Source organism: Apis mellifera, linkage group LG2 (assembly GCF_003254395.2).
Source record: "Apis mellifera strain DH4 linkage group LG2, Amel_HAv3.1, whole genome shotgun sequence".
Classification (NCBI taxonomy): domain Eukaryota; kingdom Metazoa; phylum Arthropoda; class Insecta; order Hymenoptera; family Apidae; genus Apis; species Apis mellifera.
In genome coordinates this window covers 10521511-10547993 of record NC_037639.1, presented here as the reverse complement: position 1 = coordinate 10547993, position 26483 = coordinate 10521511, and the positions used below count along the sequence as shown (strand labels likewise).

Sequence of the window (26483 nt, the reverse complement as noted above, 5' to 3'; positions counted from 1 at the left end):
TTTACTTTTATAAAATTCTCGAGAATATCGGGAAATTCTCCTCTCTTACGATCAGATCGTTACAATGGTTGTTTTTAATGCATATACGTTCTCCTTTAATGGATATTTGTCTATCGAGATTTCACGAGTCATCGTCAAACGTCACGCGAGTCCATCATCCATCCATCCTTGTTCTCCGCGGTGGAAAAATCCTGGACGACCCGTGTCGGATTCCATAATCCCTGCGAATGACTTAACTAAACGCGGCCGAAGCCCGAAAACGTTCCGTATCGAATCGTCGAACCCCTCCGTCATCTCTCGGAATCTCTATATATTCTCTCTCCCTTTCCCCCTCTGCTCGGGAGAGAAGTTATTCTCCCATCTATATTCGACGATGCAATCTACGTTGGCCTCGTGGCTGCGGTTCCAACGGCCGTAAACAACTCGGAAAGTCCCTCGGTGGCCGCGTTCCTCGGCCGTTGCTCGGCCGGACGCCGACATCGACGCCGGGATCGAGGGCGAGGGGAGGATCGTTTGCGGAAGATCGGCGCAAGTTTACATACGAATGCCTGATTTCGGGTGTAACGCGCCCACCGGGGAAATCGAGGGAGAGACAGGGACAATATCGCGAGCGACTGAAAGTGACGTGCTATCGTGCTACCGGTTGCCATGCTAATTATCCCTGGCAATTAGGTAAATCAAGGATGGGGAGGGATCCGCCTAATGTCGGATCCCCACCCCGAAATTCTGACGAGCTTCCGTTTTCCCTTCTGCGTGGGACAAAGCTCGTGAATAGAAGCTCGCGACGAGTATTATCTCGCGAGAAATCGCCAGAGATTACGACGATAAAAGGCTCGCGTCGTGATTGGACGACCAGACGGGGACCAGATGGCGATACGATTTTTCCTTTCTTTCGAAGAGAGATGCGCCGTTACTCGCTCGTCCAACTGTTGTTGGAAAAGTTATGCGGCGAACAACCGGCGCTCTTTATTCCATTTCTTTTTTTTTTTTTTTTTTTCTTTTTCAAAAGGATTACACACGTGGTGTCGTTAACGCAACAGAGAGAGAGAAAGGAAAGAATGGTTTTTGTCGGTTGTACCGGGGCCTAATTGCGGTCGATGTCACGACAAATATCGTTGTTCCACCCCTCGGCCAATATCGTACGTCACAGGAGCGTAAGCGCGTCGTGGTAGCTCGTCGTATTCGTTTACCGATACTTCCTATGCTAATTATACCAATTAGCATAGCGGGGACATAACGCGATGAGAGAGCGTGCATCGTGAGTTTCTAGGGAACTCGCTCCGTCCGTTTCCTCGTAAATTCGTCGATAGTTTATCCCCAGCTATCCCTCCACGACGAGTGGAAGTTCGCACACGAATTTACATTCAGCCCGTACGGAGATGCGTGCTGCACCGTTAGATACCGTACATGATATATATATATATACATATATATATATATATATGTACGCGTGTCTCGTACGTTTACTTGTGTGTACATGCGTGTAGCTTACTACCGTCCTGCGTGCGCCGCGTCAAGCGCAACCATTCGGACACGGGATTAACATAAAAGGAAGAGTCAATATCATAAACAATCTTCGTTACAATGGACCGAGCGGTGTTGGCAATAAATTCGTCGATATGAGATGGGGAAAGGTGGTGAGTCCTTCATATATATATATGTATATCTCTCTCTCTCTTCACTGTAAAAGCAGATCAAGGATGGAGGGATGAAATTGCACGGAGGGCGCCGATTGGCCGATTCGGAGAACAGAGAAGGAAAGAGGGACGGCATCGACTTTTCGTCGATATCATAAACCACGGTTCGGGGGTTGAAACTTCTTCCCTCCTTCGAGGGAAACGGACGAGGAGGAAGGAGAGGGAGGAGGAGGAAGAAGGAGGAAGAGGTTGAGCGACAGGGTCGGGTCCGACCGGGTCGTAAATTCATCGATATGCAAAACAGATTCTCCTCGGCCGTTTCCTCTACACCTCCTTCTCTTTTTCTTCTTCTCTCCCCCCTTTTCTTCCCCTTCTTCTTCTCCCTCTTCTTTATCCTTCTTTATTCTTTCCATTTACGTCTCGGCAAGAACGCGAAATAAATTCGCGAATGGAATAGGAGCGCAATGCCATCTCGATCGCCGCGCTGGTGGTAACTCGTAGGATAACTCTTTCCCTGGTCAAAGGTTACGCAATTGCGGCCGTGATTTCTCGGCCGTAGGTCGACCCGTATTCGCAGAAACCGTGTTCGCAGGTAGAAACACCGCGCGATATCTCGATTGTCGGCGTACTCGTTCATTTGCATAGGAATGGTGAGAATGTTGTTCACAAAGGCGGATCAGGGGTGAGATTGGTGGTTATCTTGGGCGCTTCTCGCTTCTCATACTACTGGATATTATTAATTCTGTAAAAAAGAAAAAAAAACCCAAACCGTTATCAAGCTTAAGAATGATCGCGATCAACCTCGACTTGTTACGTGAACGATCATCAAAGAAGTTTTAAATATTCGTCCTGTAAATGAAAAAAAAAAAGAAAGAAAGAAACTTCGCGAAGTTGGGAATAAATTTTATTTTTAGACGTTTAATGAAACTCGAGCGAGCAGTTGGCGTACGAATGGCCGAATAAAACGATAAAAATCGCGGAAAACGATGGAACGATTTTATTAGTACAGTTTCCTCTCTCCCTCCCTCCTTCCCTCCTCGCTATCGCGAGTTATCTTTTACATTACTCGCGACGCGATCGTTTTAAGACCGATCGCCGCAGGAGATACGCGACGAACTTCTCTCTCGCGTTCTCGTTCGCCTCTTCTTTTTTTCTTTTTTTTTTTTTCTTCTTTTATATAAAATCCACGTCGTGTCCACGCCACAGGGACGAAGCCAAAAGGTAAACAGACGGATCTCCCGTTATTGGATTTTTGGTACTGTGGTTAACAAACCGTGGTGGACAAGCCACGGTTATTATTATTATTATTATTATTATTATTATTATTATTATTATTATTATTATTATTGTTATTCGGTCTCGATCGGTTTTTAGCCGAGGAGGATCCTTCCTCTCCCCCTCTCCCCCGAGTAACGGCATCCACGAGCGAGGCGCATTTGTATTTCAGCTTTACACCGTGATTATGGCTAAGTTAAAGTTTAAACTGGCGTATCATTCAGGATAACGCGGGATAAAATCGCGTCGTACGATCGGCCGGTAACTTCGAAGACGCTTTTGAACGAGGTAGTTTCGGCCGGTGGAGGGGTGGGAGGGGGTGGGGGCCGTATTGCAAAGTCTTCGCGATATTACGCGAATTTTACGATCCGGGACTTAGTTTGCATATCAATGGGATATATATTCGGGTTCGAGTCTCGGGCGGAGACTCGGAGTTTTTCGAAAAAGGAGACGAGTACGACGACTACGACGAGGAAGAGGACGAGGAAGAAGACGGCGGTGCCGGGAAATTGGGACATAGCGGGCAACCGCCGACTCTCTCTCTCTCTCTTTCCTCCAACTTTTCATACACGCCGTAGTTTATTGATAACGCTTATCGTATTCCCCGACTGCGTAAACTTGCCACGGCGAATACTCGAAAACGTCCGGCTTTATTTCCCTCCTCTCCACGGGAAGATTTCTATTTTCCCCGGCCGAGATTCCATTCCAGAATATGCTTTAAAATTGCAGCGAGCAACGAAGCTCGTTCCTGGACTGCGGAGATAAAAGTGACGTATAACGGGCACGAAGGTATAAAATAAGAAAAGAGAAATAAAAGAGAGAGGAAGAAGAAGGAGAAGAAGGAGAAAAAAAGGATAGGAAAGTTTGTCGTAAGGCGAGGAATTCGATAAAAGGGATGATCCCCGTGAAGGAAGAAGTTTCGCGGCCGAGGCGGTAATGAAAAGTTTCGCCCTCTTCCGCGTTGTTTTTTAACGATCGAGAGAGTTTTTCCGGGAGAACGACGCGTCCATCTTGGCTGGAAACATTTCATTTAATGAACGCCTAATATAAATATCGAAGATTAATCGAGCCGTAATGCGCTCGTTCCCGGATGATAAACTACCCTCTGCCTCGATAACGGCCGAGTCACTGTCCATCAATATTATGTGCATATTCTCTCTCGCCAGGAGGGGGAGAGAGGAGGAGAATCGAGCTCACTTTACCCTGACGAGAATAAATTTGACGAGAAAAGTAAGTTATCTACTTACTTCTCCTTCCTTCCTTCCTTCCAATACTTCCCTGCCTCCCTGTTCAATGGAAATTTCTTTCTAAACGCGATTACGTCAACTCGGGCCTCTTTAACCTGTTCATTTTTCATTTATCGTTACGAGACACGCGTTCTTTTTCAAATTGATAAAAACTTCTTCGTATCTTAATCCCATCCCCTTTAATATTCCATCTTCTCGAGAAACACAGAAACATCCTTACTTTTATCCCAGATATTCGTTTCAAAAATGTTTCCTTGGGAAACTTCCCTCTTCTTTTATATTTCTCGAAATATTTCCAAAGTTCCAAAGATATATATATATATATATATATATATATATCCAGTCGGTCGTTTCACGGAAGAAAAGAGTACGTTAGAAGCGAGCGCACGATACACACGGTTAATGTACGATCCGGCCGTCACGCGCCAATAGCAGCATGGCGAGGGAATGACAAAGAGGGAAATATTGAGAGGAGGAGGAGGAGCAGGAAGGGGAAGGGGAGGAAGAAAATAAAGTTGCATGGTTCATAAACAATTCCATATGGTCCCGGACGTTCGTCGAGCGGCACTTACGACGGCGATCGCGCTTCTTCCCAGTTTCCTCTCGATATCGTCTCCACTTTACTCCCCCCATTTCCGGGGCCCGAGCCTCGCAGCGTTTATGCCTTCGGTATTTCTCTTTTGGTTATGCCTTCGGAATTGTTATATACTTTCTGCCTGCCTGCCTGCCTGTCTATCTGTCTGTCTGTCCGTCTCTTCTCTCCGTGCCCGATTACGCCACCCGCGCGAGGAAATCTGACGCGGAAAGAGAACGTTCCATAACCATTACCGCGTCCTAAAGGGTCCTAGTTTCGTGGCGATCCGGGACGTAAATTTCCTTTCACGATCGTATCGACGAAAATATCAACGGGTTCCGGTATATATATCTTTTTTTTTTTTCTCTTATCTTCTGCACCAAGTTTAATTAGGCGAAAAATCTCTCTCTCGTAGGAAGGCGCGAAGGAATAAGAAGAAAATAAATCAAACATCGTTTCACCGCCTCGCAATCCAACCCCCATCAAAGTTCCAGCTCGGTCGAACGGAAGGCCGATTTTACAGCTCAGTTTTTCCCTCCTGGCGAATTGACCGTTTGACCATTAATTCCAATCACACAGCCCGGTGACTTTTAATTACCAATAAAATCCCTGAACCTGATGCCTGATGAGGGAAAAATTACCAGAGCACGCTCTCTACCCTTTTTCCGTTAGATTGATTCTTTCCTTCTTTTTTCTCTCCCTCCCTCTTTTTTTTTTTTTGATCTACCCCGAGTATCGTTCTTCCACCAGGGCATTTCCACCCTCCCGCCGTGGTCAAAGACTAAACGGCCCCGTCGACGCCCCGACGTCGAGACGACGCACGACGACTGGACGGACGAGGCAACGCCGGAACCGCGGCATCCTCCGCGCGTTCACCCCGGAAATGAACAAAGCGAAAAAACATGTTTGTACCCCGGACTAAAGTGTCGAGAGAAAAGTGGGGGAGAAAAGGGGGGGGGGGATCTTGTGTCGGACGAGCAATTGAATAAAGTGGAGGCGTCAATACGCGACGGTCGAGAAGCTAGAAGCTATCGATTAACCGATCCCAAATCCCCTTTTTTCCTCCAACTTTTCTCCTCCATCCGTGGAAAATATATTCGAGAATATTATATATCTCGCTAATGATCTCGCGAATAATTTTTCAATCGACTTCTTTACGACGAGTAAAATTGAAGGAACGGCTCCCGTGTTTGTACAGACGATCCACAAAGTTTCGAGTGCAAGGTATATTTACACGGACGGATAATCTTGGTCGACAACATTTCGTGTATATTTCGCACGCGTATCCAAGAGTGGTCGAGTCGTAAAAATATCGTCTCCATGACGACGTAACCGTCAACTATCGTTAAGTTTATTTACTCGTTACGTATTTACGAGTATTTAATTCTTTTTTCCATGCAACGATTACGGGGAGCGACGAGCGCTCAACGATATTTCCGGTTTCTCCGTTGCTGCTGCTGCGGGATGTTAACGACTTTTTGCGTGCATATATATATATATATATATATATATATATATATATATATATATATATATATATATGCAACGGCAGATGTACTTCCTAGACCACGGAAGCTTGCCGATATTCAAGGTTAATTATAATTACGTCCAGGTTGATCGTAATGCGGTGAAACTCGTTTCCATCATTAGCCCATAAATAGCTGGCCAAGAGGGGGAACGGACACACATGGAGGTGCGGGTTGAAGTCTCGTACCATACCTAGCTCCCTACGTGTCACCTGGTTTCGCTGAGAAAAACCGACGGACACGCTAATGGATAGAATGACGCGCCTTTTTCTTCCTAACACGATAAAGTTATCAACGTTCGACGTCTTTCTTCAAGCTATATACTCATTTCCACGGGTGTCTAAAATTACATTCGAAATTTCTTTTCGATCCATTTATCGAATTCTTGAATATTGTAATCTTGAAAAAAAAATTATCGACGTTCGACGTATCTTTAACCCTTTAATCTTTTTAAGCTTCATACTCGTTTCCATGGGCGTCCAAATTTATTACAAGAATATGAAATTTCGATCTATTTATAGAATTCTTGAATTTCAACATTGTAATCTCTAAATATTACAATCTTATTTGAAAAGTAACGTTTGATTTTCCTCGAAATCTGTTTAATATAGATTTAGGTCTATCATTCCGAGCTACTTCGATCTTTATCCAGTACAAATACCGTGCCCATGCATTATTCACGCGTCATCGATCAGCACACCGCTCAGAATTCCATCCAGTAGGAGTTTGGAGAGATGAATATTCGCGCGGGGTGGTGGGGTATCCGCGCGAGACAATCCTCGGAAAAGTAGACGGTCGAAAATCGTTCGAATCGGGGGAATCGAAGGGCCGGGCCTCCCCTTTCTATCCGCGCGACGTGTCGACGGAGGCGCGCCTTCCTCCTCCTCCCCGAGTTATTTCAATAAAGCAAATGGAATAGGCCTCGCCGAGGTGGCATATATCTTGGCATAGAATGGGAAAGAGCGGGCCGATCGAGCAGCAGGGGCTACGCGGAGGAACGTCGGCCGTATGATGGAGCCGTCAGTACATCGTGATCCACGCATCATCAACATTGACGACCTCCGTCCGCTTTTTGGCGAAAACCTTCCCCTTCCCGGGGCCATTGCGCCGGTTTACGAGCCTGCAGGGATCTGCCTCCCCTTCCAACTCCTCTGCCCAGGCTACCTCGTCGAACACGATCTTGCCCTCCTCGGCCACCTCTCTCGCTCTCCTCGGAAACCGCCGAGTTTCTCGGTGACAAGCGTGACGTCACCCGGGACTAAATCACCCTTCACGCCTTGTTACCCCGCGCCAACGTACCGTTTTACGATTTTACGCCCAGCATCGCCCACCGAATTGCCAATTGTTAATTAGCATTCTCACGGAAAGAAGGCCGCGAACGAGGGTGGGTGTCCTCGAGGATGATGCACGGAAGATCCTTTTTCTGTCGCGAGTCTGTGCACAATGAGTATCGTACAATTACATCGCTACAATTGTTACAATACTGATGTAATTACGTGCGAGAAACGTACGTATAGTTGTAATGATACGATGGTAAAAAAAAAAAAAAAAAAAAAAGAATGGTACTCGAAAGAAAAAAAGAAAAAGGCGAGTAATAATAATAATAATAATAGGTGCACGGTTTACCGTTATCACCGTTGCCCAAGGACACGCGCACGCACGCTTCGCACACACTCGCATTCGCGGGGTTTACGCGCCCCGTAAAACGAGGCGCGTTTAAAAAGTGAAAGCATAAAAGAGCGAACTCGTCGGTAAATTAATAATTCATCGACAATTAGAGCTCCGCAGGTGGTCGGCATAAAATGCAAGGCAGCATATGTTTGCCTCGGTGAATCATAGTGGAATTAGCATAACTAACGCGCCACGGGAAACATTAGCATATTCGTGTCGATAGGCGTATATAGGGATCTCGCATGTCAGCCGCTCGTCCTGCACTTCTGCCGGCGCCTCGGAACGATCCAACCAGGAAACATCTTTTTCCTGCGTTTACCCGGCCCCAACTTTGCATCTAATTTCCTGCTCAACCATCCCCCCCTCCTCAACATCTTTCTCATCGCCTTTCGTTTTAGCACCGTTTTACTCTTTCTTTCCGTTTGACAACGAGCCGAGATTGCCTGGATCGAGTCGATATATCCTCTTCCTCTTCCTCTTCTTTCCTTTTTCGCACCAACTTTATCAACTTTATCAAACAAACAAATTACGTTACAGTCGGCGTTGAAACGAGAAATTTGCCACGCGCCGTTATTGGCCAATATTTCGGCCAAGTGGAGGAAACCGACAAACAAACCGGCGCAGATATCGCAGGGCGCAGAATTTAATTAGCAAATCCTGAATATAGGCACGCATCCCATATAGGCCTTGCACCGCATTCGACGCACGAGTCGTCGATCGAGAGCAATCGGTCGCTTCGATCGTTTCCCTCGATCTCGCGGAACGAAAACGCGAGAGGAGGAATAACTGGGGTTCGAGAAACGGGGCGCGCAACCCCGCGACACGTCCACGCACGAGCGGGACAACAAGGCTGCCGCGTTTTCGGCAGCGCTGCCCCTGTAGCCCGAGTAGTGCATGCGTAATTAATGAAACCAATCAAGCCGCGCCCGTGGAAATTCGTTAAATTTAATTGGACGCGACTAATCGTCGCGCCGTCGAAAGAAAGGCGGTATCGCGTTAAACGCACGGGATGGAAGGCGCGCATTCGAGGGAGGGAACGCTCGGTTCCAGCTCGAGAAGGAAGAGAATGTTGGTTACGGTCGCCGTTTATCGCGCGTTAAAACGAGCATACGAAATGGAAGAAATCCTTTAACGAGCGGTCGTGGAAATTCATTGTACCGTTGTGGTGAGAGGAGGTCAAGTCGCGCTGCTGGAATTCGAGGATCGTTAAAAAAGCGACTGCGTGAACGATCTTATCGAAAACGTGTCGCTTATCGAAAAGAAAAATAGTTCATCAGTTTGTTCAAAGATATTTTGCGTTCTTTTTCCTCTTCTCAAATAAATTATTATATCCGCGATTAAAACCGCGTAATAAGTTGGGCGGCGAGCTATTAATTAATGGTGAATTTACGAGTGCAAATGAGTTGATCCTATTAAATTAAATTGGCATCGCGGCGACGGTGCGTAATCCGAGCGTGGAATATCCATCGCGTTAGGACGATAACGCGATCCGCGTTGTAAATGCTCGGGCTCGCGATCGACGGGATGATCGTAAATTTTTGAATTAATGCCGCATTAAGGACCCGCGTGTTGCATCGATCGAGAACGTTTGGATATGAGACCAAAATATATATATATATATATATATATATATATATATATATATATATATACACACGCGTGTATCGACATTAATCTGCCTCTCGGATAACAACGTTTCACGGTTCGTACGTGGTGGTTCGGAGGAACGAGAGTCGTCGACGCAAACCAGAGTCGTTTGGAATTCAGTCGACACTGAAATATCGCGTTTCCAACTAAATCTGGCCGAATCTAATTTTACGGGACCCATGTGCATTAGCGGATTAATGCACTCTATTCCTGCCGGACCAGAGGCGAGATGAGGAGGTGTATTTGCATGGCATTATACTTGCGCCTTCCCTTCCCCTCCCTCTCTTACCGAACCCTTATCCGAACCTCTTCAATCCCATCTCTAATTATACGTGTAACACCCACCACGAGTCCTCTTGCGCCCAGGTGATAATCATATTACCATCCTATCAACGTTATTGCCATTCCTGATCGCATACCACGATCGCACTATTTGAAGTGCTTAGACTAGTGGCGATCGATCAACGCCCTAAGAGGTTCGAATTTACCCTCTCACAATCGGTCTGCTCTTTGAAGAGGAGGTGAGCAGGGGGGGGAGGGAAACCGGAGAACAGAGGATACAGACAATAGGCGACCGCCTCTCGCGCCCACCGAATATCCTATTAACTCGAACGAAAATTTATTCCTGTATTTCCTCTTCTTTCTTCTTTCGTTCTCTTTTTTTTCCCTCGTCTCTTCAACCCTCCTCGTCTTCTGCCTCTTCTTTCCTCCCCGTTCTCGAACGCTATATTTCGAACGCGAATTTTCTTTCCCGCCGGCGAGCAAACAAAACGTAAATAAATAACGACAGGAAGGAGGGCAATGAACTCTCACGTTTGCCAAGTTTTCGGTGTGCAAGTTTTCGCGAAACTGGTGCGCGAAGCTATCGCGGCTGAACTATCGAGAGGAAAGGAACGAACGAATGTTAGATATACGGCGTATAAGTTGCGAGTAATCTCGCGTTGTCGCGGGGGATATCGAGATATAAATTCACGGACGAACGTGAAGTTTCTCTATCACGGCTCGCCGTTTGGAAACTTCGTCGTTTGTTCGTCAGCACACGTTGGAAAAGGGAAGCAAATAATCGACTTTGCTCGATTCTTTCTTCGAACGAACACGGGGACAACTTGTTTGCGCCTTTCGTTTAGACTATTCGTACACGCGATATGCAAATTCGCGGATAAAACTCACCATTCTATCTATCCCATTGTGCAAATTTAATCTTTTCTCTTAATGAGATATTCTCATAATTAAAGGATAAACGCTTCATCCTAATGTATTTTCATCACGATCGAGCGAACATTTTTGCACACCCATTTTCCCCCCCTATCCATTACTTTTGCCACAGATGATAAGAAATAGTTTCGTGACATTTCCACCCCTCTAGTAAGTTGCCGTGATGCATAGTTTAAATTGTAAATTTGTAAATTGGTAGCTCGCGTGTCTCGTTTTCTCATTTTAATTAGATGCACGTCATCTTATTAATCGGACGGTGTTGTATCGATTACCTCCTCTCGCGTACCGTGGCGTTCCGCGGGGCGGCGGGAATGGCTGCGACACGATTCGTATCTTGCGAGCGCAACAGTGAATCCGCGACAAATTAATCGGGCAAAGTAGCCGATGCACGGCTAATGCGGGCTGAGCGCCAAATGCTGTTTCTAACGTAATCGAATTTGCAGCTTGTCTCTGTACTCTCGGGACCATCGAGCACACCTACACGCGTCAAGCTTCGAATGGACGGCTATAGTAATCGAATAATTCATTTTCGCAATCCCGTATCGCGGGACAATAACCGAGTGGAATTATTCAAGAACGATTCGATCTTTCAACTGGCTTCGTTCGCTCCGATTCGCGATGTTTCGCGATGATTTCATTTCCAACTGTTCGAGATCACGCAGATCAAGGATCGTATGGTTGGGGATCGTTGGACGATGTTGTCGCGTACAGTAAATTACAGGAATTTTATTTCAATCGCGATAATCAAAACGAAATGAAACTTTCCACCATTGTACGCGTCAACAAATTAATAATACAATGGTCGGTAAATTTTATATGCGCGAGGCGGCGCAACTTTCGTTTTAATTGTGTGCAACGATGAAGTTAATTTTACGAAGTCCGTAACGGGGAACGGCGGGTACACGCCCGTTTCGCGGTGCCGGCAGATTTCAAACTTTTTTCATTTTTAGGGATAAAACGAGATTCTCTCGAGAGATTTAAGAATGGGCTCATCGCTATGAAAGGGTAATGCTGTTTAATTTATGAACCGAGAACAAAACCTCACGTGTGCTTATTAAACCATTCAAATCATCGGTTATTAAACTGCCCAGATGATAATCGTTGAGATTTAATTTTTTTTTTTTTTTTGCAATCGATTCTTTGGACGAATGTACTTTAATTTAATAAGTGATAAAAACTTGTGAATCACGTACCATTTTGCACGTATCGCGGACAACAATAGCGTGTCGTAATCCGTTATTTTTTTAATTTCGCGGGATCGAGATATGTCTGATTGTGCGGCGATTAATTTGAAACACGTTGTAAATTAATTCGCGTAATATCGAATATAATAGTTAATTTTTATTATATATGGGTATCATTTTAAATTCGATATTTAAAGTTAAAAGTGAGTTTAGGAATGAAGATATTGAATTTTTGTGACGTTTGAGTTATTGTTTTTCGAAAAGGGAATTATAAGATGTTATTATTTCGTGTTTTCTTTGATAAATAGTAGAATATTTTGTGTTCTCAGGCAAATGATTATAAAATATTATGCTCATTTATATAATTCGTAAAAATTCGTAAACATTTGAGAAGGAACAATGTGATGTATTGAATATGTAACAATCCTTAAGAATAGTCAAAGTTGTTTAAAAAAATCATTAAAGCATAAGAGCTGAAAAAAAAAATAAAAGTTTTCAAATTTTCAGTAAATATCGACATAAATTATTTTTATTGTTATATTATAATTTAATTATTATATACAATATAATTATTATTTTATTTAAAATTTTATAAGATTAAAAATTCATTTATAATTATTTGTTCAACATTTTTAATTTTATTTAAATTGTAATCATTTTCAATTGATTCTGAAATCTAATAAATCGGAAAAAGCTTAAAGCCTAAGTGAAATTGTGTAAATAAAAATATTAGAAATTATAATAGAAAAAAAAAAATAATAGATTTGAGTAATAGTTTTCTCAATATGACGAAACTAGAATTTCTCTATGTGAAAGTATTCTTCCAACTGCGATGGTGGTGTAATGGTTAGCATAGTTGCCTTCCAAGCAGTTGATCCGGGTTCGATTCCCGGCCATCGCAGAGTTTATTTTTCTTTCGAAAAACCTTGTTCCTTTTTTGATTCCGATAACTTATTCTACTTTATTATATTCCCTTAAAACACAAGATTTCAATTGCGATGGTGGTGTAATGGTCAGCATAGTTGCCTTCCAAGCAGTTGATCCGGGTTCGATTCCCGGCCATCGCAGGATTTATTTTTCTTCCTTTTCTAAATTTACATTTTTATTTGAATAGTATACGTATTCTGAATATTTTCTATTTTAAACGATCATATATCAACTGCGATGGTGGTGTAATGGTCAGCATAGTTGCCTTCCAAGCAGTTGATCCGGGTTCGATTCCCGGCCATCGCAGGGATTATTTTTTTTTCTTTTAATTTGCATTATTTATTTAAATAATATATATATATATATATATATATATATATATATCTAAATTATTTTTTATTTTAAATATTTAAATTTTAATTGCGATGGTGATATAATGGTTAGCATAATTGTCTTTCAAAGTAGTTGATTCGGTTTTGATTCCCGGCTATTGTAATAATTTATTTTATTTAAAAATAAAATAATTATTTTATATAATTAATGTTTGTTATTATATATTTGTAATTACTTAAACAAATAACATTCAAACTGCGATGGTGGTGTAATGGTCAGCATAGTTGCCTTCCAAGCAGTTGATCCGGGTTCGATTCCCGGCCATCGCAGGGTTATTTTTTTTTTAAATTTTTGTTTTATATAATTTTTATTTTATGTTAAAAATATTTACAATTTTATAAATAAATTTTATCGCTATTTATGATAACAAAAATATTTAATTTTAATATGTTTAATTAACGTGTTATTTAGTTAGAGAAAAATAAATTTCTTTTGATAATGATTTGAATATATGTAGAAAAATTATATTAAAATATTTTTAATAAGAAAAGATAAAAACAGAAAATTAATATTTTTTATTATTGATATTTTAATATTTTTATATTATACATACATACTATATATTTCAATAAAACAAAGAATATCTTATTTTCTCTAGAAGTTATATTTTTGTCCACCAATAAGTTTTGAATAACTTGAAAATACATAGCATATGATTTTTATCAATTATACTTTTATATTTTTAATCATATTTTTAGCAATATTAAATCTTTTATTGTCTATTTAATTTTATTGCCTTTTTATTTTAATATTATTATGATATTTCAATTATAATATTTAAAGAACAATTTTTGAGAGAGCTTAAAAATAGCGGGAAAATTGATGTCATGTGATACCAACAACCAATCAGAATGTGAATTTGATGTATAGATTTGGCAACAATGTTGCCTGACTCAGGCAGACGATAGTAGTGTCACTTTCTTCTAGATAGTGAGTTGAATAGTAGTTGAAGTTAAGTTGAATAGTAATTCGATTATTCTATTTATCAAATAAATATCGTATAAAAAGAAGAATAATTGTATATTTTGAACAAGCAACTTTAATAAGGTAAAATTTAATAAGATTTTATTTTCAAAAATTTATCAAACAATCATAACGTTTATGTTTGAATTTGGAGTCATTGACCGTAGTCCTCTTCTATTTTATCAATTTAATGTTACGAAAATAGATAACTATATTATTATATTAAATAAAAATTTTTTATTAACATATTTTTTATCATGTTAAAGAATAAAATTTTCGGAAATTTTAATAATTTTCAAAAGCAAATTAATAAAGCAAATTAGGAAATATATATATATGAAATATGCATGTATATATATTTAAATTTTAGTATTGTGTATATTATATTATTTAAATTTTTTTTTTAAATAAATACGAATAAAATATGTATATTTGTGAAACAATATTTAAAATATAATTATTTTCATATTTTTTCATTCAAAATATTCATAATATATTTATGTAAAATATAAAATAGAAAAATTCATCCTCAAATTTTGTATAATATCTATCAAGGCTGATTTATAAACCTTGAATTACTATATTTAGAAATAAGAAATTGTATCCTGTTATATATATGTTTATGACCTTTAACTTATTATGTTACAATAAAAGTTTTATTTTTTTATTTTTTTTAATTTTATAGATAAATTTACTAAAAACAAGAAAAATTAATATGATATAAGTATACATAAAAAATATAAAAATGGATAAATTACATCAACATATTCTCAAAGTATTAAGAAAAAGTATAATGGCTGATATGGATGTACATAATGGTATTATAAAGCTACTGCAATCAGAATATATATTAACAGATATACAAATAGCAAGAATTGAAAATGGTGCTTCTAAAGAAGAAAAAGCTGAAATTTTATTAGATATACTTCCAAGGTAATAATAATACATAAAATTAATTTTAATTTACATTTTATATGAAATATAAATTTACTATAGATTATAAGATTTTTTAGAAATGTTTTATTTAAACTATTTTTTATTTTTTTTATCTAAATTTTAGTAATTATTTCATTTAAATATAATGTATAAAATTATTATTTATTTTTTAGTTGTGGTCCAGGTGCATTTGATATTTTTCGTCAAGCTTTAAAACATCATTATGAATGGTTAAGTAATGATATGGATAAACTTGAAGAAAGTGTAAGATCATTTTGTGACATAAAGAATATCAGTACACCCACTCTTCCTCCAACATCACCATTAACTGTTGTAAGAGAGGCAAAGGTACATATCATTAAAAATATTAAAAATTCGTTACATTCATTTTTATTCTATTAATTTAATAAATTGTAAAATAAAAAATTAATTTTTATTGTTGTTTAATTGTTATTGTATATGATATTTGTTATTTTGTATGCATGCTTATGGAAATCAAATATGTAAGTTTAAAAAAAAAATTGCCAAATATTTATAACATTAATTTTATTTTTTATATAATTTTTATATAAAATTAATCTAATAGTTTTTAATTTTAGATAAAACAGTTACAAAGTTATTTGGAAGAATTACAACCAAATGAATATATTGTACTTCATGGTATGAAAGGTTTTGGTAAATCATGTTTAACAGCTAGTACATTAAAAAACATGAAATTTGTAAGAAATATATTTTGTGTAAGTTATAATTTTATAATTAGAAGCTTATATATTAATTATAAAATTTTTACATAATATTTTAAATAATTTATTATATTTTTTTTAGAATGAAGTGTATTGGATCAAATTTGGATATAAACGTCCAGTTGATGAAGAAATATTATTTCAACTTAATACATTGTATCATCGTGTCAAGAACTTGGAAATAGTCCCAGAATCATTAAAGCCAGAATCTTTAAAAGATTCATTAATTTATTTTTTGCAAGAACATTTTAGTAGAGAAAAACATTGCCATGCTTTATTAATTTTAGATGATGTTTGTGATTCAAAAATAATTGAAACATTTGATTTTGGCTGCAAAACATTAGTAATTACAGCTGATCTTGATGTTGTATGGGAAAAAAGACCTCGTGTGATTGAGGTAAATTATTTTTTTTTTTTTTCTATATAATAATTACAAATTATCTAATATTCTATATATATGATAATTCGATGTATAATTATCAATTATTTACAGATGAATGATGGATTTACTGAAACAGAATCTTTAGGTTTGTTTGCTAAAGTATTGGATACAGAAATAGAAAATCTTCCCTTAGAAGCAAAACGAATTCATGATGAATGTAAAGGAATGCCTTTATTAATTGCAATGTTTTCTGCTCAATTTAAGGAATTTAAACATGATATGAAATTACGTCCAGATAGATGGAAATACTATTTAAATTCATTAAGAAATAAGGATGAAAATAATCAGTAATATTTTAAATATATATAAATGTATTTGAATTATTTTATATATATATATATAAACATAATTTCAACTAATAGATATTTTATATCTTTTTCAGTGTAATTAAAAAATTTTGGGAAAAACAAGAAGTAATTTTTAATATGTGTATAGAACAATTACCTCTTGAAATGAGAAAACGTTATGAAGAATTAGTTATTTTTAGAGAAGATGTTAACATAACACCACAGGTATAAATTTATGATTTTAACATTATCTTATATTTATATATTAAAAATACAATATATTAAATATGCATATGATTATTAATATATATTATTATATTTTATATTTATCTTATAGACATTAGAAATTCTGTGGGAGGGCGGCCTATTTCAGGTTGAAGAAATGATGCTTGATTTATGTCATAAGTCACTTGCGGCTAAACAATGGAATGACGAATTACGCAGTTATATATACGGTGTTCATGATTTATTACTTTGTCACCTTCGACAAAAATTTTCAAAAAATGAATTAATACAAATGCATAAATCATTGATTAAGAAATATCATAAATATTGCAATGGTGATTTTTCGAAATTACCAGCAGATAATTATAGTCATTCATATATTGGATATCATTTGGAGCAAGCAAAATTATATGATGAGTTTCCTAATATATATTTAGATTTTGATTTCATCCAACAAGCAATAGTCCATAGTGGTTTAAATAATTTATTGATTGATTTAAACAATTATAGAAAATATATTACCAAAGATTGTGATCCAGAATACGAAAAACGCTTTGTTGACTTGGAAAAATTTTTAGAAGAAAATTCAAGTACTATAGCAGAACATAGACGAAAAAAATGCTTGGATATAGTACAAATTGCTATGAGTCATCCTTATCCGGGATACATTAAAGATACTGCTATTAAACTTGCAAAAGGAAGATCTAAATATTTATATTTATTTCATGATAAAACAGGACAAATAGATATACCATTGAGTGAAGAAATGTCAACAGAAATATGTACATCATGTTTTATAAATGATCCAAATCTTATATTAATTGGAAACCGATCGGGTGAAATATTCTTATGGTATAGCATTTTCAAAAGGCAAAAAATTTTCAATGGACATGACAAAAATTCTTGCATAAAAAAAATTATTGTATGTAATGAAGGAGATTATTTCTTATCTTTAGATGATCGTGGTATAGTAAAATTATTTAAAATTTTTGATGATGAAAATTATGAAGAAAGTAATAATGCTATATTAAGTCCAAGACAAAAACAATCTTTTTGGAGCGGAATTTTTACAAGTAAAATTCCTCGTGATGATAGTTCAGTAATATTTTCTGTTCCTAATGAAATTATATTAGATGTGACATTTTCACATGACAGTAGTTCTATTGCTGCTTGTACAAATAAAGGAACAATAAGGGTAAATAAATTTAATAGAAACTTATATTAATAAATTTTCGTTGAATTAAAATAATAATTTTTTTTTAGATTTGGGATTGTCATGGAAATATATTATCAAATCACGGTCATAATCCTCAGAGGTAAATATAATTGATAATATTTATATATTGATAATTAAAAAAATTAAAATATTATTAATTTTTACAGTTCTCTTAAAAATATAGCATTTACATTAGAAAATAACATTACTTCTTTACTTCATATAATGGATGAAATACATGGTGTTATAATATCATATTGTAAATATGGTGATAAATATGAATATATATCAACATACAATTTAGATTTGAAAAAGAAGAAAGTTATCTTCTTCTGCAGTGTGCCACTACAAAATAATTCTTTATTTATTGTTACTCAAAAAAAAGCTATATATGTAAAATGGTTTAGATCAAGTAATAATCATATGCATAGTTATAATAAACAAGTAAGAGCAAGTGTTGAAAATGAAAAAACCGTTTATGTTTGTGCCAGTATGACTGATGATGGTCAGTATATAGTTTTAGCTGATTCTAGCGGTTTTATAAATGTATGGAATATAAATATTGGACTTCATCCAATAACTACTTATAAAAGTCGTGTTTCTTCTTTGGACACATATTGGTTAAAAGATGAAGGGTATCATATTATATGTGGAAGTGAGAATCGATTACTTCATAAATGGAAATTTCCAGTAGAAGGAACTGGTATATCAATAAAAAAACCTTTATTTGATGCAAAAGTACAGAATTTTGGCAATACTTCGGATACTATTGTTATGGAAACGCGTTCAAATACTATTATTACATTAATTGGTGATGATAAAATAGCAGAAACTGAACAAATTGATGGAAAAATAAATAATTTAATTCTTTATGCAGATAAAATAATTTATGTTACTGATAAAGGTATGATTAATATGTTTGATACAAGAAGTAAAGAAAATATTCGTATATTAAACTTTTCATCTAATGTGGAATTAATCACAGTATTAGATATAAAAAAGGATATAATTAACAATGGTATTCTCGTTTGTAGAGGGACAGATGATAATTTACAGGTAACACAATATATTATATGGCAATATATTATATAAAAAAAATTGAAAGAAATTGATTATTTTAATTGATTTTTTATTTTTTATAGGTGTGGGAAAACATAAAATTAAAATATATAATTCCGAATACGGGTTACGTTATTGCAATTCATACAATTGATCAAGAATGTTTAGTAACAATAACTCGAAATGGTATAATAACAATTTGGAATATCAAAAATATGAATTGGTTACAAACGGATAGAGTGAACGGAAATTCAGAAATAATCTTTAGTTGTTTAAGCTATCAGAAGAATTTCTTAGCTGTGTTAAATGAAAATAGAGATGTGGTTTTATATAAATTACAGAAAGATATAATATTAAATCCAGCATATATTAAGATAATAGAATGTTCTAGGCTAACATATATTCATAAATTAACATGTTGTGAAATTTCACAAAACGAAAAGTATTTAGCTATAGGTTTTGAAAATGGAAACATTTCTGTAAGTTTTTATTATAAATTATTTTAATATCTATATAAAAAATATTAATTATTATAATATTAATAATTTCAGATTATTGATACATTTACATTCGAAGAAATACGAAAATTGAACTTTCATACAAGTTCAGTTACTCAATTACATTGGGCTCCCTCTATGATTGAAATTCCAATTTTGCTTTCTGTAAGTTCTGATGAATTAATTTGGTGGAATATTACTTTAATTCTACACATACGTAAACCAAAATCGGAGAAAAGAACTGTATTGAATCACAGTTTTAGTTCTCCTTCTGTTAGTAAAATAACTAATGATTTCCCACATATATCTACTAGTCAAAGTATAGATTCGTATATTTGCCATTTACAAAATCAGCTACAAGGTAAAAATACAAAGAATGATATAGATAAACTAACTAAGTTTTGGAAATCTAAAGAGGGTAAAGATCCCAAACAACCAGGAATACTAGCTATTGTCGAATTACCTTCAAATTTTTTTGCTAAAATATGCGTATCTACCGACTTCACTAAATATGTTACAGTTGATATATATGGATCAATCAGTACTTTTACATTATGTGGGTATGATTAATAACAAATATTTTTATAATTCAATTTATAATTTTTATACATAACTTTTTGAAAAAGAATCTTGCTTTAAAAAATTTGCATATAAATTCATTATTAGCTCTATGTTATATTGAGTTTTAATGGTAGATGACTACAACAAAATAGAATAAGGAAATAGAATTTAAGAATTCTAATGATTATGTTAAATGTGAGTAAAATTTCATATAATTTAATTGACTAATGCTCAAAACTATATTGAAAAGCATAAAGTTCTTAATAATACTTTAATATTACTGCCATTTGCATTTATCAAAAAATTATAAGATCTCTTATTCATAGAAGAAAACCATAGTTCCAATTTTTACTGCATTTTTTATAACGAATTTATACATAATATAATTTTTAGATAAATTTTTATCCTTATAATTCGAGCACTCGTATTTCTTAGAATTATTCTTTAAGTGATACAAGTTGCTGAATGTAGTTTGTAAACTTTATTCTACTTATTTTTTTGTACAAATGCTCTTTTTTACATATTTTATATAATTATATATCATTATAATATATACATATATCAATATATAGTTTATACATAAGTATTATTTAATATTAATATAAAATATATTTTAGTATTATACACATTTTTGTAAATATAAGTAATTGTATTTTATCGCAGAGATTAGCAAAATTTAAAAAAAATTAAATACTTTTAACAATTAGAAATTTTATTGAAATAAAATAAAAAAAATAAAAGAGAGAGAGAAAAATATCTAAATTATATAACGAACCTAAAAATTTTATAATTAAAAAATTGATTATGTTATATTTTTATGTATTCTGTATTATTTAAAAATAATACTGCAAAATATTAAAAATGTAAGTTATTGATATGGAAAAAAATTTAATTTGAGTTTGTACTAAATAATATTTATTAATTAAAAAATTTTTTAAATAAATAAAATTAATCATAAAAATATCATAAAATTAAATAAATTATAATTTAATTAAATAATAAAATAAATTTTAAAATTTGATCAAAACTTTATAATTATATTAAAACATTGCAATAATTGTTAATATTTTATAAATTACAGGAAATTATTAAATTAGAAACTTTCCATATCTTTGACTTTCATTCGTTAAACTATGAAGTCAATATTTTTTATTGTTATATATTTTATACTATGTGCCTTAAATGTACAACATAAATATTTGAAAAAAAATATATATTTGCATTGAATTTTTAACATATTTAAATTATATGTTAATAATCAATTTATGGCACATGCCTTTTAAATAAGATACTTAAATCATGCATTTATTTTATATACCAAATATAAAAAAAATAAATTGTACTTTAATTGGTGCGTAAAGTCATAGTTCTTGTCGTATATTTTATCTCAGTGTTGCAATCTCAGTGTTGCAATTTCTTTAATTTTTACGAATCTATTTGATTTCATATATTTGATTGTAATATTGCTATATGTTCTAATGAGATTATTTCAAGATACAGACAACAAAACAATAATATAAAAAAAATCCTAAATGTTTCTAAGTACAACAATTTTACACAAATTAGATAGAATATGTATTGAAAAATTTCATGTATTCTGATACTACATATATAGTTATGTATATGTCGAAATGTTTATCAATTATTTTGTGATATAAGAATACATGTGACTAATGTATTCGTCTTAATTGTGGTGCAATTTATGGGAAATGTAAACAATACTAAAGCTCACGAGTGATAATATTTTATCAGTCAAAACGAAGTTTGCATTTTCTCATTAAGAAACTCAATTTTTTAAAACATTTTTTGTATTTTACGACGTTATAAAAATTATATACATTGTATTGTAAATAAAATTCTGTAAATATATATATTTTTTTATTTCTTTTTTTCGAAATCAATGGATAAAACGCGGAATAGTGCAATTGCGTTTTGCATAAAACACGTGGTTAGTATACATATTTTTAGAAGAGAATGACCATGCAATGTACGACTTGGCACTCCACAAAGCATTTAATTTTATACTCTAGGCCAATGTCGATTACTATGTTATGTACATGTTTTAATAAGAAATTGTTTATAAAATTCGGAGATTAATTATATTATTGTAGGTTAAAATTTGTTTTACTGTTAATTCAAATTTTAAAATGCCAAAATATACATGCAATTTTTTTTAATGACTAATAATTATTTATTTAAAAATATTTATCTAATAATCTTAAATAATAATTCATTAATTCATCTCAATAATTACTAATAGTTATTATCAATAATTAATTATTATCAATAATAAATTAATATATTAATAATTATTGAAACAAGTATAATTAAAATATTATAATAATCAATTATAATCTTATGTCTAAATATACAAGTCAATCATTGAAATCGTATTGAAAACATAACCATTTATTGAATTTAATTAAATAATAAAGTAAATGGTATTATATGATTTAAAATAAAGAATTAATTTAAATTATAAATCGTAATATTACTTTTACTTTAATGGGTAATCAAAATGGTAATCAAAAGTAGCTAAAAATATTTTATGATAATATATTATGATTTGAATATCGATTCGAATCGATAATTTTTGAAAGATATTTCCACGTGCTAATAATCGCACGTTAATTATTACATCACAATTATATATCATTATATATCATATCAATTGATCAAAAAGAATATTTGATAGATCCTAAATTATTTGCGACAGTATGCGAATATAACGACACACAACATATACAAAGTATATCACAACACTTTAGGTCCCGGAAATGTTAGCGGGGTGAGGAAAGTGTAGACGACTCATACCAGCAGCGCAACTACCAATCATTGCACTTCGCGATATTCAGTCTCGGTGTGCGGATCGTCTTACTACTTGTCATTTTTATATTCATCCGTTTTGTGATCTTTAAATAATTAATTTTTCAATTTTTTTTCTTTGAATAATTTATAATAATAATCTTCAGTGTGAATACATAAAAAACAATGTCGGTTATATATAAAAATACAATGAACTCAATTGGCAAGTTTGTACCTCAGAAATTTCAACCACTGTGGAATCATCCAGCTGGTTAGTAAGTTATCGATGATTTCTCAAATAGTAACACGTGCGTTAGAACATATGTGTTTCTGTCATTCTATTGCTTATATTTGACTGGACAGATAAAAAGTACATATAATATTTTATATACTTTAAATATTTCTTATTTTTTATAAATGTAAATTCAGATTGATCTGACCGTTATTAACGCATGTAAATCATGTCATACTATGACACGCTGTTCTATATATTAAGATTGTTAGATTTTTATTCATTTCTTTTTACATTTTTTATAATATCGTAAAGAGAAAGTTAAAAATAATATATCGATATCATTAAATAAGTGATTTAAAGATTGTTGTAGATTAAGTTTTTGTAATTGGAATTTGAAACTTGTTGAAATATGATTAAGTAATATACATATATTATGAAACATGATTTACGTAAATTCGAAAATATGTAATCATAATCATTATCGTTATATTACGGATTATTTTTATTCTATTCCTTTTTAAATTTTCTATTGATAATATATATTGCAACTATTATAAGAAATATGTAACAGTAGTATCGACGTATTTCTCCCTTTCAGGTCCACAGACTATATTCTTCTGGGCACCAGCTTTTAAATGGGTCAGTAATTTTGAAGTTTTAATATCTCGTTAAACATTGTTATTTAATATGTTTAATTATGTTTAATATATTTTAACATATTATTTTAAAATAATTAATGTATGTTTATTCTATCATTGAATTTACAAATTTAAAAATTATTTGTTGACTACAACATATCTACATAAATTTAATTTAAATATATTTTCATTAATATATATTATAAAAAAATGATACACATCACTATAATCATCTTTAATTATTTCGTAATGATTCTGTATTTTCATAATATATTTTCGATATATAATATATTTTCGATATATAAAATCAATAATCATGAATATATTTTCTAAAAAGAAAGAAAGAAAAATTATTTCGTATAAATGTCAGATGTTTATAATTTAAAAAATTGTAAATTTTATATATAAAAAAATTTCTGAAGTATCATACACATGTATCTTATTAATCTAAATATAGGTCAACTTTTTAAAATAAATTGTTTGAATATATCTTGCATTTGCTTGATTATTCATCTTTTGTTATTTTTTTTTATAACTTAAATCTACTTTAATAGTTTAAAAATCGAAGTTTACAAATTACAGGGACTTGTAATAGCTGGCCTCGGTGATTTGCAGAGGCCAGCAAGTCAAATTTCCATTAGTCAATCAACTGCTTTAGGCATGACTGGCTTAATCTGGACCAGATATTCTTTAGCGATCACTCCAAAAAATTGGAGTCTTTTTAGCGTAAATCTTTTCGTCGCGCTAACAGCTTTGTATCAAGTTAGTCGAGGAATAATGTAAGTCCACTTTTTAAATATTATATAACAATATTATTTTAAATTGTATCGAATTATATCGAAACAATAAGAAATCATGAAAAAATAATGATTTTTTTATACCTAATATATTACATTTATTGCGAATATGTATGAATGTATAATGTATGAATTTTTGTGTTTTGAAATAAATAAATTATATATATGTAACAACTATATTATTTCAAAAAATTTAATTAGTCTATTTTTTTATTGTATTTCATATTTGATTAAATTATGTTTTTTTTCTTTTAGGTATCAAAGAGAACAAACAACGTTAACTGCAACAGCATCTGCGAAAGAAAAATAGCGTCTATTTTCAAATAATATACATTCCCAGATATTCAAATATTTAAATGTATATATTGAAAATGACATTTTAATAATTTGATGATATTTGTGGAATGTATTTAATGTTATGAAACAAACAAAAAAAACAAACATAAGATTAGAAAAATAACGCGAATTTATTATCAGAATTGAATATAATTAAAATTAAAAACTATAGTTCAGATAAAATGCACTTTACATATATATAATAGGAATACATTCAATATAAAAAAAAATAATAATAAAAAAAATAAGCTATAAATTATATCATAAAATTTAGAAAACAAGCAAATTGCAAATCGCAAGTCGATATGCAGAAATATGAAATAATAATAATTGGAAATTTAAAATATTAATATTCAAAATTTAAAACATTAATTAAAAATTAAAAATTATCAATATTGTGTTTAAATTTAAAATACCAAAAAAAATGCGATACCAATAACATAAAATTATTAAAAATAATATAAAATGTATTAAGCTGTGATATCGAATGTAAGGTGCTGTTCGTTTTTATTTCACTATATTGTATAAATTCTAAATCCTAAACTAAGTACAAATATACCAACAGAAAATATAGAATGTAATTTCAAAGTGCAGTACAACATTTAAAAGTATACACAATGAATTAAAATATCAATCAATAATACACCAATAATAATCGTGTGTAGTAATATATTATGTATATTATATACATACATAATGTTAGATTTAGATAAATTTATTTATGTACATATCTACCTCTAATAAATAATAATATATAATTTACTGGTCTTAACGATTCGCAACACTGATGCTGAAGCATTCGAAGAAGTAGGAAATGTACAAATTGTATACCAAGTTCGATAATATTGTAATTGCCTTATAAAAAATATAATAAAATAATATATTTTTTTAATAACTGTTTTTCCATATAATTTTTTTATATTCGAAAAAAATATATTGTCACTTTATATCCGAAACACGAATATGTAAATTTTCTGTTCGAATAAGAACATAGAATAAAATTTTTTTATTATATTTGACTTCTAACAGATAGATTTCATAATGATAAAATCATATTTTATTGGTCAAATTGAACTGTGAAATTTGTAAAACTACAAATATCTCAAAAATTATGATTTCGATAATTATCTTTTTATATATTTAAAATATAAACTTTCATAAATTATCGAATTGTGCACCTTTGATACAAAAATAATGATAATATAATTTATGTATTTCTATAAAATATATATAATGCTTGTTTTTTAATTTTTTAACTTTAATCATAATACTAAAAATTATATTGAATCATAAAATTAATATTCCTAATAGTGGCAATATTAAAATATATAATATTGATATTTTCTATTAATCTGATGATTTATTACTTTTTACAAATATCGACAAAATGATATGAAAGATGTGATAAAATATTGTATAATTTTTTTAATAACATATTTAAAGTATT

At 32.9% G+C, this 26483-nt stretch overlaps 2 protein-coding genes and 4 non-coding genes across 7 annotated transcripts; all 6 read left to right on the top strand.

Moving 5' to 3' along the window:
- The first annotated feature begins 12805 nt into the window (after positions 1–12805).
- TRNAG-UCC lies at positions 12806–12877 on the top strand. Its single transcript has one exon. It is a non-coding gene; the product is annotated as a tRNA-Gly (tRNA).
- A 94-nt stretch (positions 12878–12971) lies between these two features.
- Positions 12972–13043, top strand: TRNAG-UCC. Its single transcript has one exon. It is a non-coding gene; the product is annotated as a tRNA-Gly (tRNA).
- Positions 13044–13137: 94 nt separating this feature from the next.
- Positions 13138–13209, top strand: TRNAG-UCC. Its single transcript has one exon. It is a non-coding gene; the product is annotated as a tRNA-Gly (tRNA).
- Positions 13210–13493: 284 nt separating this feature from the next.
- TRNAG-UCC lies at positions 13494–13565 on the top strand. The gene has a single exon. It is a non-coding gene; the product is annotated as a tRNA-Gly (tRNA).
- Positions 13566–14937: 1372 nt separating this feature from the next.
- Positions 14938–20447, top strand: LOC100578356 (apoptotic protease-activating factor 1-like). Of its 2 annotated transcripts, none has more exons than XM_026438977.1 (11): positions 14938–15192; positions 15369–15543; positions 15804–15932; positions 16021–16335; positions 16432–16667; positions 16763–16892; positions 17005–18087; positions 18156–18208; positions 18276–19164; positions 19251–19646; positions 19719–20447. In XM_026438977.1, exons 1-11 carry the CDS (start codon positions 15005–15007, stop codon positions 20232–20234), a joined length of 4110 nt encoding a protein of 1369 aa, XP_026294762.1. In that variant the 5' UTR covers positions 14938–15004; the 3' UTR covers positions 20235–20447. The 2 variants fall into 2 exon arrangements, with proteins under 2 accessions (XP_026294762.1, XP_006565907.2); XM_006565844.3 differs by having other exon boundaries at positions 15795–15932.
- Positions 20448–23050: 2603 nt separating this feature from the next.
- On the top strand, positions 23051–25931 carry LOC413186 (mitochondrial pyruvate carrier 3). The gene is made up of 4 exons (XM_396637.7): positions 23051–23301; positions 23864–23904; positions 24486–24682; positions 24956–25931. The coding sequence occupies exons 1-4, from the start codon at positions 23217–23219 to the stop codon at positions 25008–25010; spliced, it is 378 nt and encodes a 125-aa protein (XP_396637.3). The 5' UTR covers positions 23051–23216; the 3' UTR covers positions 25011–25931.
- The last annotated feature ends 552 nt before the right edge of the window (positions 25932–26483 follow it).